General features: G+C 37.4%; 1 protein-coding gene across 1 annotated transcript in view; it reads right to left on the bottom strand.

Moving 5' to 3' along the window:
* Nucleotides 1–2,010: 2,010 nt before the first annotated feature.
* PLXDC2 (plexin domain containing 2) overlaps nucleotides 2,011–16,185 on the bottom strand; it is a gene marked incomplete at its 5' end in the record, with an annotated part of 260,604 nt that continues 246,429 nt past the window's right edge. The window contains 2 exons of the mRNA XM_084260059.1: nucleotides 2,011–2,306; nucleotides 11,326–11,486. Coding sequence (XP_084116185.1) covers nucleotides 2,190–2,306; nucleotides 11,326–11,486 — 278 coding nt within the window. The 3' untranslated portion in view covers nucleotides 2,011–2,189. The remainder of the gene's footprint in view (nucleotides 2,307–11,325; nucleotides 11,487–16,185) is intronic.

Below are 16,185 nucleotides of genomic sequence, written 5' to 3'. Positions count from 1 at the left end.
AATTTGCCAAGATGTGCTCTGAAATAAAAATTATTTCAAACAGGATTCCAGCATGCTTCAAATGGAAGCTCTACAATTGCTTCATTTGGCCGATGAACTTCTAGGTGATGACTTCCAAGTTCCCTAGAGCTTGTGGTAAGTATTGCACACCAAATACATGTCTAAATGATGTGCACTGATACTTTTTTATTTAATAAAAATGAGTGTCACCAGATATATATGTGCATACATTTGGTTATTGCTATTGGAATTAACAGCCTGCAACTTAATCCCAGCCTATGAGAAACAGGGCTCAGCAGACCCACACAAATTGAAATGAATACTTGCCACAGGCTTTTCACGAGGCTTCAAGACAGCGTATTTGTTAGTACCTTCAGATTAATACCAGTTAGGTTTTGAACAGTTTCAATCTCACTCTAGATGATTTAAAACAGATGAAAATAAAAGTGCGTTACACAAAATAAAAGAATACAGAAAATACAGCATCGTATTATTTACTGAACAAAATAACAAGTAAAAATCATGTAGGTTTTTTTTTTTTTTTAAACAGCATTGTTATCCAATTTAGACCATACAAGCATCAACAAGAAATGTAACTGTACTATTAAGGTGATATCTACAATTTTTTTAACTGCTTGAGATCTGAAACTGCAAATGTTGTCTACCTCATTTTAAAATGCTGCCTTGTACAGTGTGTAAAAAATTTTATAGTCAATGACTATGATGAATTGTACATACAATACCTGAATTTAATATTTTAATAGCTCAGGACCAGATCATCAAAGTATTTAGGTTCCCACTCCTCATGGAAGATCTGAGTCTCAGTGTGTATTAACCCCTTCCATGAAAGGAGTAACTGTTTTTGACGGTGTGAATTTATAGTCTTGTCTTTCCCTATATAGGGAGGGAAAGGGTCAGTATTAAGGAAAGTGTGGTTCCAATAGGCAGAAAGGTTATGGCACTGCAACTACATGAACCACCTTCCCTACACAACATAAAAATATTCTAATATTAAGGATTATTTTACAACTCAGTGGAAATATGCAGTAATGCAATCCATTTCCTTTGTCTGGATGACAAAAATGCAGTCTTAACAGTCACAAGAGCCCGCCTTGTGTTAGCTATAAAAAAAAATATATTTTTATATATATTTATGCCACTACTATGTGCATTAAACAAAATCACTGTATGAATCAGCAGGGTTCAATAACACTTGTGTCTGAATTTCTGGAAGGGGTGCATTGAAGTCTGTGGTGCTTCTCAGTAAGGGCTCACAATGAAATGGCAAAGGATAGAAACCCATTGGTTTAAAATCTTATTTTCCATATCACATTGCCAAAGAAACAGTCCATAAGATCTCTGGCAGCTAAAAGGATCGGTTGCTTTTACTTCAGCCTACTGCTCAAAACTGAAAGTTATTCCTTAAAACAAACCTGAAAATTTTTAGTGAACATTGAAACTGAAAATCAGCCCAACGTCATTGTGAACTCCCAAGAAATAAAGTAATTTCACCATTGTGAAAATTCTCTGTTGTCTGCATCTCTTACCAATTAGTATATAATGAATTGTTTAGAAAGATAGTAATCAGCAATGTACAAGAAACATGGTATTATTCCTGGAAAGCATATACATGTGACTTGCTCAGTTAGGTGGGTAGGTAAATTTAGAATTGAAAAGTGAGGGTATTTCACATCCACTTATAGAAATATTGGAAAATTCCTTTTGTTTTTTCCTTCCTTGCCTGCACTGAGGTACTTTTCTTAATCACCTGTGAACATTGATGAGTGCTCTTTGCACTAAAAGGGGACAGATTTGTTACTCAGACTTTGAGATACCAGAGAAGAACACTTGAACCAAAGGGCAATACCCTTGTGCACCAAAGCTTTATTGTATTTTTGATTACTGTGCACCCCCGTACCTAAAGCCAATAACATGGCACTTGTGCCATAGTTCTGATACCGTAGGTGTCCACTGACCAGTGTTCTGCATGAACCATTGTGTCGCAGTCCACTAACAAAAACTACTGTGTGCAGTGGTAATCTGGTATCTTAGTTTTTCTTCTTGGACAGAGCTTATCCAGATTCTTCTTTCTATCAGGCTACAGCAGCTTAGGGCTCCTTTTCTTTAAAGAGAGGCAAAATAAATGTCTCACACCTGTAGGCCAGTACTGGTGTTCTGTCCTAGAAATTTTAGCACTGCTCTGATACAATGAACCCTTCTTTTTCTCCAACTGGTTCTACTTCAGCATAGGCAGGATGTCCAGATCCTCTTCTGAATTTCATTGCTGGCCATCTGCTTGGACGTCGCTGTAAGAGCAAGAAAGTAAACTTTCAGAATATGAAGGGTACAACAATAAATTATCGATAAAAATCTTTAACAATGCCCTGAAATTAGGGGCACTGTTAGAGAGACTTTAGTCTCTCATACTAAAACCCCCTCATACTAGCCCCCTCCCCATACCCCAAACACAGTTCCTTCTTTCTAAATTTTTGGGTGATGGCTGTTCTCAAAGACCTAAATAATAATCTCTAGCCCTAGTAAGGAAGAGGATGAAATGCCTCCTGTCTAAAACTGTTGATCAGAGGATCTGTGAATTCTGTCATATAAAGACCTGTTGATCCATCATCCCCTAAATTATCAGTCCACTGCTCTTCCTTCCCAGTTGTGCATAGGAATTTGCTAAGATACTCTACTCCATAGGAGAACGTGTAGCAGAGTGAACAGAAACTGTACTTTTAAAAATTATTTAGAACAAAGTTCTGGCAAAATGGCTGTCAAAACAATGACTTTCTATTTCAAGTATTTTATACTTAAGTAGTTTACTGTGATGGTTCAAATAGAAACAACCTTTTTGTTTAAACTCTTACAGCCTTTGGGTACAAGGGTCTTAAGATATTCCAACAAATTTTTATTAGGATCTTTGGTGGCTGCTTTATAAGCAATTAATAATAAGCAGAGAAAAGAAAAAAGATCTTATATAGGGCAGACGAAACAAGTGTTTCATGATTATGATGCCTATAGAAGGAAAAGTGCTTAAAAAGTCCTGTATTTTCAAACTAACTAATGCATAGGAAGGGTTAAACTTTGGGCGACCAAGCTGAGATTCTGTCAAAGGGAATAGTTTTCAGGAAAGTAGGAAAACTCCATCTTAAAGTCAGTTAGCAGAAAAATCTCTCCAAAAATTATTATATCTAATTGAAATTTTATCTGCCAAATATGCTGATACATATTTCTTTTTCTTTATTGACAATAGCTACAATCTGCTTGGAAGGAGAGCTAGAAGATACAGCAACCTACACAGAAACATTGCTGGAAAACAAGAGGAGAAACAACGAAGGTAAGTTAAGCTTATATTTTTACTGACAGTTCAAAATCTAAATAATTTTACTTAAATATCTTTCTTCTGAAAATAAACATTATACTTGACTTTCTGTCTCCATAACACCCCATTTTGATTGCCTTTCAATCACTAAAGATATTTCCTGCTGCCAAGGGGCAGTGTTGGGGACCACAGAACATCCACGGCCATGACAGTATGCTGGGACTCATGGAGCTGTTGGGCAGTAGTCACTAAATAAACCTCAGGGGACCACGGAATCCTGTTACTAACAAATCACACAGCAAAAGTCTTCCTCAGTGACCACTGTTAGGAAGATATAATGAAAAAGGCGCTGTTTCCTTTTTCTCACATTGCGGGATCAGGTTAATTTTGAGGCGTCCATGGTTAAATTGATTGTCAGTTAATTTAAAATCAGAGGCCTTTCAGTGCAACACCTTCCTACCAAGAAGGATGGCAAAACACTGTCCTCTTTTATGGATGTCTTTTCCTAATAAGAAAACTTAGTCTATTCAAACTTCGGAGACTTTTTTCTACCTAAGCTTGATTCAGAGTGGTTTCAAAATTAGGAAGGACAGTTTAGCTACTGCCAAGGAAAAAAGGTCATATTCTCTCCCAGACTCACTAAAGTAAATCAAGAATAATTCAATTACATGTAAAGGAGTTATTCCAGATTTATACAGGTATAAATGAGAAAAGAATTTGGACAAGAGGTCTGTAATGAAAAGAGAAAATGAAAAAAACATTGGAAAACAAGTAGGAAAAATAATCAGAAAGAGTCTCAAATGGTAGCAGGTAAGGATAATCTGAGTTTTAATCTATTAAGTTTCTTCCTAATTTCATTTTAAGATGTATCCATGGTTACTACTTTCTCGTTATGTTGCTGTTAGAAACTAAATCTACCGTTTTAGGCCACTCTTTAATTGGCCTTTCCAGATGACAAAATATGGAACAGATGTGTATCAGTTCTAATGATACCATGAGATACAACACGAACGTCAGCTGTTGTTCCAGAAATAAACCTGCAGATCTGAAGGTCATCTTCAAACGGTACAATTGTAGCTTTCATTGCTTTCTCTTGCCTGAGGTGAGATCTTCCATTCCTAATGACAGTCTGTTTAATTTCAACTTCTTTGTGTGCATGTGGATAATGTAAGCAGTTGCCAGTCTTAAGAGAGCACTGACAAGCTATCAATTAATTGACTTGTGTATTGACCCCCAAAAAGCTTTAGAGACATTACAGTTTTAATTGATAAAACCAAAAGTAACTTAATTGATGTCAGGAGTTACAAACCTCCTTAAGTTACTCAAGCATCTCAGGAAAAGCCTAATGCATTCTTCCCCTTTATTCTCTGTGAAGCAGAGTAACAAGAAAATACAAAAATCCTAACACACACTCTGCTACCTCCAACCCAACCCAACCCAACCCAACCCAACCCAACCCAACCCAACCCAACCCAATCCAACCCAACCCAACCTAAATGAAAGCAAGCTGGGTGTTTTAAGTAATTCCTTAGTTTCATCATCCAATTTAACAGGAAAAAATATACTTCTTCCTCTAGAATTAGAACTCTTAGAGGAAATCCGCTGAGCAGTGGCTGGAGAGTTGGAAGTCCTGCTTCCTTTCAGTATATCACAAAGTCGGAAAGTGGGAGTCAGATTTTTCTCATAGGACTGAAGCTTCCTTGGGTTCAGTATTTTAAGCAAATAAAGATGAAGGAAAAGCATCTGTGACATCGTGACATTACATCACCAGGATGCTGAAGATACATGTCAGTCTGCAGAATAATAATTTATGATACACACTACCAAAAAAAAAAAAAAAGTTCCTATTGAAGTAAGATAAAATGAAAGAAACTAGCAGTTGGATAGTCCACGGAACATGAGATGTATCTTTCATGTTTCTTACATTATCACTGTCTACACCATCTTTGGTGGCTGTGCGGTATATTTGACTTCCTACAGCAATGCTAAGGCTAGAATTATTATTTCCACATAAACCTTTCAGTAGAGGCAGAATGGATAATATATGGTTTATGTCTGAGAATAAGAAAGGAGGGTATTCCACCTATGAATCCTAAATGGTGGAGACTGGAATATCTTTTCACTGTTGTTGCATGGAAAGGTCTCCAAGTATATTCTTGTGGTCGACCAGTTTCTTCTTTTGACAACTTTCAATATGAGGAAATTTTGAGAATTATAGAGCCTCATTTACCCATCAAAATAGTATAATGCCATTAACACATGATAAAAAACCAAAACAAAACCAAAAACCAACATATCCGTGTAAGTAACTGAATATTTTCCAAAAAAATTTCTACTGGTATAGTTGGCATGGTCTGGCCATGTTTTCCAGTACTACAGTCCATGATGGGGTTTTTTTTGAGATTGCTAGCTTTAGACATCTCCTGCTGAACAGCAACATTTTTTTTTGTGAAAGACAAAGAAGTGGCTCAAGTTGAAAACTACAGAAGAGTCTCAGATAGCTCAGTGCTTTCTGTATGTGTTGGACTGTATCAGTGGAATTTTACACAAAAATATCAAGTAAACTTATAAGGGAGGAAAGGGAAAAGCACCCATCAATTTTTATAATATAGGCTTCTATTAAATTCTAGAGATTATTTAAAATGAAGTAATTTATTTCCTACTGTCAGCAAGTCTCCTATCTATAACAAGCCAAAATGCAGTAAGAATTAGGTATATTTACACTGATTTACAGACTAGAAACCAATCAGCACCTCAAATTAATATTGGCTTGAAAATTCAGACTTCCACTGAAGATGCTGGTACAAAATCAATTCAAGAATTTTTTAAACAGATTTTGAAAATATTTGAAAAAAATGAACTGAGTACACATAAACAAGAAATGAAATCTACTTTGTACATGCAATAGGAAAATTAATTGCAAGGGATAAGCACTATACAGGATCGATTACAGGAAGACAGACAGTTGTATGAAGTTGCATAAGACTGATATTCTGCCTCTGAGAGATTCTTGTGTTGACATTATACACTATTCTTGTTATAACAATGTTTCTGCAGTCTTAGGTTCCTCTAAGTAGCTGGCTGCTGATGGACGAGAAACAGAATGCCACCTTCCTCCCCACCTTCGACTTTTATTGTCGTCGTTGATTATTTATTTTAGTGCTTCTCCCTTGTGGCTGATTTAAGTTTCCCTTGCTGAGCTGCTGGTTCCTGCTGAGCTGGATAAGCTTTGGAAAAAATAACTTTACTATCAGTACACGGCAATGACAGCAAGATCAATGACAATACCCCAAATGCCAAGACACTGCAGGACTTTGAAAGAAGAGAAAAATGATACTTTTTCTCTTCTTTTTAATCATCAACTTCATGAAACACAATTCAGCTTGAATTTCTGGACAAAACCAAATTGATGAATGTCAAGCTTTTTTCAAAGTAAAAGCATAATCCCCTGTAAAATGTATGTGTGTAATAAAACAGTGGTCCATATCACAGAAAGCAGCAGAGTTGTGTGAACTTTGTCACGAGCCAGCTGAGGATCTGATTATTTTTTAATTTTTTTCCTTTTTTACTGTCTCCTATTTACTTTTTTTTAAAGACATACACTGCATCTATGGCATTAATGCAGAAACCTGGAAATGGTGCATGGAAAGCAGGGCTGGCTGTTGAATGCTGGCTCTTATTCGTGAAGTGCTGTTATGAGCAGAGATGTGTAACAGTGAGCCAGAAATGCCCATTAATTCCCTGAGCTCAGAAACAGAAAGAACTATCTCTGGCTTTTTTGGGTTATTTTCTCCTTCTGTGATCAGCAGGAGGTCAAAATCTGAAGAAAATCTACTGCTAGATCTGAAAGCTTGTGAATGTTTCCAGATACTGCAACACGATTCACTGTACACCTCAATTGTTAGAAAAATACAAAAAAACTGTCAGACCACCCCAGATAGGGCTCAGGATTCAGGAACCATCCTCAGTCCAAGCTTAGTCTGCATGCTGTCACCTCACTGTGAGGCTGACGGCATTAAACAATAGGAATGCAGACCTTTCCATGCTGGTTGGCCTCTGTTCTAAAAAACAGTCCCATGTTTATTTAATTTACTAGAAAAGGCATAATTCAACTTAAATCAGGAAGAGTCAAGGTGCATTCCCCAGGCTCTGATCATGCACTATTATTTTATTTGCTGAAGATCTGCAGCTGCTCATTCCTTTCTCCCTCTTTTTCTCCCTAGGGTCACCTCATGGCTCCATAGCACTAGTCCAACTCTCTGTGTGGCCATTTGGAAAAAACAGATTTGTGAAATTATCCAGCTTAAACATCCAAGTTGAAGTAAAACAAACAACTAAAAGAGACATAGGTATGTGCAGGTGCATATGTGAGAGTACATCCATGTTTCTACGCAGCTGAATCAGCAAAATAAAGCCCTGGAAAACTTCCAGGTACGGTCAGAATATGAAGACAAAGGCTGTGACCTTTAAAATGGGAGAATGATGACTTGCAGCCACAAATACCAACATTTCTCTTCATTGTGTAAAATATTAACTATTATTAAAACATACGTGGCCACTATTAATAAATATGTTCTGAATTCACTCATATCCTTACATCTTCAGACTCTACATGTATTAGTAACTTGGATTTGGCTTTGTCCTATCAGCTGAATACAAGAGAAATGCTGTTTGCCTGAGGTTAAGATGGTCCCAACTTGCAGTGTTAGTTTAGACTCCTTAAAATCCTCTACCTGCAGAGAGCTGACACAGAAAAATCTTATTCTGCTGTTGTCGAGCCTTACATAAACATGTCTGGGAACAAGATCTCTGTGCCCAGCTGGGAGAAGACATCACAATGCCTGACTCCCTGCCTTCACATTGGCCAGCAATTCCTCTGCTGTCTTCTCAGCTGTGGCCAGATCATGTTGCCTTTGTTCCCCAAAGGCAGAGCACTGGGATGGCAGTTGAGGTAAGTTTCAAACATTAAAAGGGACTTGAAACAACATATACATAAGAAAGGCAAAAAAAAAAAAAAAAAAACCCACACAAAGAAAAGCACACACAGGAAAACTTCTTGTGTCACATGCGAACCTTCTGTCCACAGCCAGCTGGGTGCAAACAAGCAAAAGTAAAACACAGCCTGCCTTATGCTTTGCTTTTTAAATTGCTAAATGTTCCCTGGACATTAATTGCTCACAGTGCTGAAGGTTATGCAGAAATGCCAATCAGCAAAGGTTAAACATATAAGAAAAAAAGAACATGAAGAAAAAGAAGGGAAGAAGAAAAATCTAAAATACTACTAAAACTGCTATTTTGCCTGCAACTCAGTGAAATCTGAGCAAATCTATCAGACTCAGTTGGGAAATTCTTTACTCCTATTTACATTCAGCTCTGTATGTCTGGATCACAGGCATGCACTCCACTACAGTCAGGCCATTATGCTTGGCTGCTTGGCCACCAAACCTCAACTCTTGAATGCAAATATACTGCATAGGTTAGTGAATAAATTAATTACTTGTTAATTGTGGTATAGGTAGATTTCTGACATAAGCTACCACTTTGCTGAAAAAGACATGAGGAGCACTGATATCTTTGCTATTTTTCAAAAATTAGTGCAAGTAAGTTCAATGTATACTCAAGAGATACAAGATTCTTTGTGGTGAGAGTCAGTATGTAACTTGATTCAGAAGGGGAAATTACTGGCAACAGAATAAAAATTCAAGGGAGAGAAAGTACCACAGGGATAACCATAAATAAATGAAACACCAGAGCATACATCTCTGCTGTCACTTTGCAAGCTAATCTTCAGTCAACATTTACTCTCAGCTTTTAGAAAGAGTCCACATTCATGGGAATTTTGACTGGAACTTTAAAAGTTGATAATTCATTCTGTCTTCAAGTCACCAGAAATGTGTCCAACTTAAACAATGAAACACATGTTTAATAGTGTGGAGGGTGGAAGAACAGGAAAACATCATCTTATGCTTTGAATCTGCTACATATTTAACAGAAAGGGGATTTTTTTTTTTACAGTATTGAAGTATTTGGATGGTATTCTTCTAAAATGAGACACTATCACGGGCAAACTGAATAGCACTGGCATTCAAAACTTCTCAAGCTGTTTGTTCAAAATAGCTATTTTTGTTTCAGGTGTGGCTACACACATGCATTGTGCTCAGCAGCTATGAACTACGTCAATAGAGGAAACCTTTTCTTCAGACTTTAGGGGTAAAAAACCCCATACAACAATGCTACTCTGTTCAAAAACAATAGTTGCTTTTGGAACAAATGGCATTTTTCTTGGCTTCTGTGTATTGCTTATTTGAACTAACTAGTGCACTCAGGATATCATTAAATGGTGCTCAGACGTGCTGCAAGGGATCACACTTATCAGTGCAAAGTTAAACAGTGTGGGTGTATTTATCCTTTCTGGGGGGAGCTGACTGAGAAAAGGGAAACCATGACAAACATGAGGGGCATCATGAGTGGGATTTGAGATGACCTATGTTAAAACCTCAGTAAGGTGGCAAGTGGATATTGGGTGACATCTACAGAGAGCACATGGGAGAAAAAGATCTAAAGCCTCATATTTATGATTAATCTTACACTTCATTCAGTAACCAGCTATAAATGAAATCAACTCAAAATTCCTTACGTAGCCTTTAACCTAAAAAAACAAAAGAATTTGACTGAAAATTACGCTTTGCCTACAAAATCATGACAACATCCTAGAATTTTAGATGTAAAATAAGTTTCTCTATTAGTTGTGTTACAGTTTTGAATGAATACTATGCTTAATGTCGAGATGATGCCTCAATAAAGTAGCTTCTTTAAAAGTAAACACAAATGGTTCCAGTTCTTTATTTTGCCCAGCCTTAGACGTATGTTATTTAAGGATGATAAACTGATGCCTTGGCTAGAAGACTTGATGGCAGACTACAGTGTACTAGTAATTTTTTAGACAAGTGCATGAGGGAGACGTCTCTCCATCTGTCACATCTTGTTTTAACTGTGCAGCTTGCTTTATTAATCAAGAGACTCATACAAAACTATTATTTTCTGAAATATTTATTTGCTTATTCTCATTTTATGAGAAGCCTATTGCAGACCTCTTGAGCTCTTTCCCCAAAATGGCAACATCAGATTTACATTTCATTAATTTTCTGTAAATAATGCAGCTTGTCTGCTGTGATATGAGGGATACCATGCTATCTGTAACAGCTTATGCAAATATTTTAAAATTGCCCAATTAAGTAACACTTTTTTGTAACAGTGACCTATTTATACCAGTCATGCCTCACTATTGTTTTGTACTTCAGTTTCAAAATGCAATTCTGAGAAGATACCTTCTTTTCTGTATTGGAAATGTGTACATCCTATAGATCAGATGAACATAAGAATAATACATTCTACTCTTTATTTCTTGGATTGGTGAAACTAAATTTTTTTTTCCTTTGGAAATTAAATTATTAAACTTCTTAAAAGCAATTTAATTTCCAGAATGGTTTATCTTATTCTGTTCTTCTATGCTTAGTATACCAACAGTGACTTTAAATTTCTGAAATTTGTAGAAATGTCCTGAAATACAGTGTAATCCCTTTCTCTACCCCATGTGATTTTTACCACTGTATCAATGGCTTTGTCACTCACAGGGAAAGGCCACCCCTTCATGGCTAGAACATTTTATAATTCTTGCTAAATGGCTGATTCTTCACAAGTATTGCACATTTCCTAGTAACCAAAAGAGGAGGTAGTTTATACCACATTTTGCATAAATTATATTTTGACTGATTTACTTTCTCCTATCCTTATTCAATTATGTCTTCTTTATTTTAAACAGAAAGATTACAGTTTTCTATTAATTTTTCTAAAAGCCTACATTCATTGCTAGCTAAAAGACATTTTAGCTTTGGCTGCATAAAATACTTTCTAGATTTAGTCAAGAAAATTCTGTTCTGGAGACCCGTTTTATTCCAGCCAAGTGATGTGACTAGTGACACAACATGTTACCTTTGTCTTACCTCTATAAAGAAAAGACTAGCTGCTGATGTTGGATGATGATACATATAGATGGTCACAAGGATGGCTGCAGCCACAATGAGAACCAGGATTAGAATACCCACAATTAAGCCGGCATGAAGTGTTCCACCTTTCTTCTCCACTGCACTGTCATCTGTGGAAGCTGCACAAAGAGCACACTTGTTAGCACAGTAACTTATGTCTTACCCGTTCCACTTCAGAGATGGCAATTGGACATTTGCTTTTTCTGTGTTACATGTTCCTCGTTACATGTTCCACCGCCCAAGCTGCAAAAAGATGTTAGATGTTCTTCCTAGAACCAAATTCTCTCATAAACTTCAAGAGCAGACATTTCCAAATGCTTTACTAATTCTAACTCAATAAACAAAATTAGTATTCTTTCTTTTGTATGCAGTCTGGACATTCTGGGGTTCCTAATTAACTTCATAATGAATTTTTCTTTGATTTTCTCATAAAACTGTTGCTGACAGACAAAAAGTTCTAATTGAGTACATTTTGAATTTAATTTGTTTTTTTAAAGATTCAAGTTAAGGCATGCCACAGCCCCTTTGAGGTCTAGCTCATAAACACGTTATGAAAGCCTGATTCATTAGTTTGGAGAGGGCTTTTGAACCACCCTGTGCAACTGAATCAGACAGCCAAAAGTTTAACAGATGTATGCTAAATGACCCTGCAATATTCTAATCTTGGTCTGAATGGAACACTCATCATACAAAAGTATTACAGAAGACCATCCATTCACTAAACTTGACACCAAGAGGCCACTCATGCTCCTGTGAGGAGAAAAGAGGACTGTCTCTGCAACACAAGCTTGTCAGCAGCGCTTCCAAATAAGTGACTGGAAGTCCGTTAACAACACTGGAACCTTTATGGAAAAAGTTTCTCAATAAATTACCTAACATCTGTAGAACTACTTGTGCTTGGGTGTGATTTCTACTTTTGACAACCTGGAATATCACAACAAGTATAAACATAGGGATGTAATGACTCTTCAGCATCCTCTTGCATAAAAGGAGAAGTGCTGTTCTACCCACCACTGCAGGGAAAACAGCGATTCAGAAGCCCTCAGTTTAAGGAACACCAGAAGAGCACTGGTCATTTGGCTTCACAAACTTACATCATTTGCCTAATATTCCCACTGCTTTCTGCCTTTCTGGCAATCCTTAAAGCACCTCCATGCCTCATTCCATACAACATTTGTCTCTGGTCTTCCTTATGAGCAATTTTCTGTGAATTCCAATTTAAATTTCCTCTCACTCTGCTTGTTTGCCAAGCTGAATATAATGAAAATTGTTGATTTCTACAGTTGTCCTTTTTGTTGTTCCATTCCCCTCCACTATTTATTCAGTTACCTGACAGTGCCATGGTCTGTGAGGTCAGAGACCATCCCTTTTCACAGAAACATAGAAGCATTAAGGTTGGAATAGACCTCCAAGATCATCTAGCACAACCATCCCCCTACCACCTATATTACTAACTAAACCATGCCCATAAGTATCTCATTCAATCTTTCCTTGAACAGTCCTAGGAATGGTGACTCCATCACCCCCCTGAGCAACTCGTTCTTCTCTTCTGAGAAGAAATTTTTCCTAATTTATAACCTGAACCTCCCCTTGTGCAACTTAAAACCATTCCTTCTTGTCCTATCGTTACTTATCTGCAAGAAGAGGCTGTCCCCCAGCTCACCACAACCCCCTTTCAGGTAGTTGTAGAGAGCAATAAGGTCTCACCCAAGTGCCCTCCAGGATAAACAGTCCCAGTTCACTCAGCTGCTCCTTGTAAGACTTGTGTTCCCTTCACCAGCTTGGTTGCCCTTCTCTGGACACACTCCAGGGCCTCAATGTCTTTCTTGTAGTGAGGGGCCCAAAACTGAACACAGTATTCAAGGTGTGGCCTCATCAATGCTGAGTACAAGGAGATGATCACCTCCCTGGTCCTGCTGACTATGCTCTTCTTTTATTCATTCTTGGAAAACAGCTATTGATTTAATGGGTACCACTTCAAACAAGTTACCATTATTAATAGTAACAACAACAACAACAAGAACTATACATGGTCTTTTACCATTCAACAGATTGTGAGTAGAGCACTGCACCCCAATATTAAAAAAGATAATTGGAAAATAATAGAAGAAAGGTCTATTGATCTAGGAGGTGTTAAATGTGTTGTATAGGGGTTAATAAAAGAAAACAGGAGTGATTAATCTTGGTGTAACAGCTCATGCATCCATGAATGGCAGCACTTTTCTCACCAGATCAGGAGGGCAATCATGGCTTGGCACTCTGCAGATTGCATGGCACCATTGCAACAACAGGGAGAAAAGGAAAATGAAGATGCATTATCTTAGCCAAGAGATATTTCTAACTACAACATGGAAGTGAATCTATGGGGGAAGTGAAGGGATTCATATGTATTTCCCCTGCTTTTCTCCATATTTTCTGAACCTTGAGGCAGGACTGCTGAAACCCTACAGTGTTGCTCTGCTCTTTCCTATGAAGTCAGTCAAATAGCTTGTGGAGTAACAGAAACACAGGATAAAGAAAGACAACCCAATAATTTGTGAGGCTAAACTAGGACATGGGAGGCAGTGTATCTAGCAAAAAAGTGCAAGCATGCAGGATCCTAGGACAAGGCCTCTCCCTGCCTAACTTTTAAAAAAGAAAATGGAGGAGCTTTTAAAAATAAAAGCAGTGTCAGCCTTTATTTTTTTTTTTACTCAGTACATAGAGTGAAAATTTCTAGGCCACCTTTTACATTGCAGTGAAAGAAAGGAAATACCGCCTTGGATGTAGAACATCTATTTTCAAATGTATTCCCACCCAAAGGGCACGTCAGAATCAAAGAATGACCAAGTTGGAAAAGACCTTTAAGATCATTGAGTCCAACCGTTCCTGTCCCATGCTAAACCACATCTCTAAGTACCTCATCTGCCCTTCTTTTTAAACACATCTAGGGATGGGGACTCAACCATTTTCCTGGGCAGCCTGTTCCAGGTCCTGACAACTCTTTCAGTGAAAAATTTTTCCTAACATCTAATCTAAACCTGCTCTGGCCCATCTCAATGCCATTTCCCCTCTTCCTATCACCTGTCACTTAAAACACTTCCTGATAATTGTTGCACTATGTAGCAAAGGATGCAAGTTATATGGAAGATACAGTAAAGAAAAGTGACCCTAAAAAAAGGTTCCCCTAACTTTCAGGCAGCAGTCTTTTACTTGACATAGCCATTAATAATTTATTAAATAGCTGTTCCCTTTCAGCTGAGAATAGATTAATATATACAAGCTCCAGCCTTAATTTCCGTTCACGCACTGTAACAATATTTAGTTCTAGCATGTGTATTTCAAATTGCAAAAAAAAATGCAAATTAAGCAATTGAAAGGCCATCAGGAACTGCGTGTTTTATTGTACATGCTCTAGGTTTGACAATTAATTGCCAGTGATGAGCAGTTAGTTGTGTGAGTCAGCCTATTGAGAAGTAACTGCTCCCCAGAAGGAACAGAGGGTTCATAGTTTGTCTGTCTTAAAATTGTCTTTTTGACAGCTTCATACTCTTCAACCCTTCCCTTCAATGCCACATTGGTGCATCACAAGCTACTTTGTCACTTGTACCCATTTTCAGGCCAGTTTGCACAAAATGACTAATCTGTATTGTTACTGTATTATGGCTGAAGGCAGAACATTATATTCTGCCTATTAGAAAATTCTGGACTTCAGCAAAGGTCCTAACCACTCTGTAAAGGCCATCAAATTAATCCCCTTTGATCTGATATTTTCCTCAAGTGTTTAGTGTCCAGCTTTGCAAATGAGAACACTGCCCCTTCCAAATAACACAAGAGACAACTGCCTACCCAGATTTCTACCAGTCTGGGGTGCAGCACTTCATGGACAGCAGTGTAGTAATCAGAATGCCAAACACAACAAATAATGAGATACAAGAAATGCTTTTCTTAAATGACAACAAGTGTAAGTAACTTGTAATTTCCATAATCGAAATTCAGTTCATTGACCCCAGGACTCAAATACTCATGAGAAATTGATTTCACTCTCTTTGGACAGAGACAATAAACAGTGTTGTCAACTTTGAAAACAGTCTTAGCTGCAAAATCAACTGACAGTTCTTTAAAAAAGCCACCAAGGGAAACATGAAAAAAAGGGAGTCAGAAACCTTTTAAGGTGCAGAAATCTTATTATCATAGCACATCTGTTGTTTCAGGCAAGGCTAAACCCATAGGAGGACATTTGTCTTATGACCAACCCTTTCCCAAAAGGAGGTCTCTCAGTGGAACTTTCTCTGAACTTTTCTTGTGCTGAAAAAAGCAATTATTACAATATGCTCTATATTTATAACTCTGCCCCTCCCCCAAGTCCTTACATGTATAAAGCTTTTCAGCAGAAGGAACATGTTATCATCTCCAAGGTTAGTCTGCTTCTCATTAGGTGCTGAATGACAGGACAGAAACACCCAGTAACATTTTTTCCCCCAAATATAAAGGCACACAATACAAACATTAAGTAACTGTTCTGCTGCTGGAATGCTGTTTAAAAAAATAAATGTGAAACCACAATACAAGTGTTCTCATTGTCTGCATGATAAATGCATAAAGACTACTTAATCTTTGATTTTATATCACTATACTTTACATTACTATATTATGTTTCTAGTTACAGTAGGGTTAGCTTTTTTTTTGGTGTAGGAAAACAAAAAAAGAAATCAAGGAATTATCATGAATGAAAATCTTCTCCTGGCCTGTGGGGACTGTGATAGTGACTTTAACAGGAACAAAGCTGTGTACAAACTGGGACTGCTTTTTTGAGTGTTTGTAAACATGTTGTGGATA

The sequence above is a fragment of the Gallinula chloropus genome (assembly GCF_964237585.1).
Source record: "Gallinula chloropus genome assembly, chromosome: 2".
Classification (NCBI taxonomy): Eukaryota; Metazoa; Chordata; class Aves; order Gruiformes; family Rallidae; genus Gallinula; species Gallinula chloropus.
The sequence above is the reverse complement of the archived record's forward strand: the minus strand, read 5'-3'. Positions and strand labels throughout refer to the sequence as shown.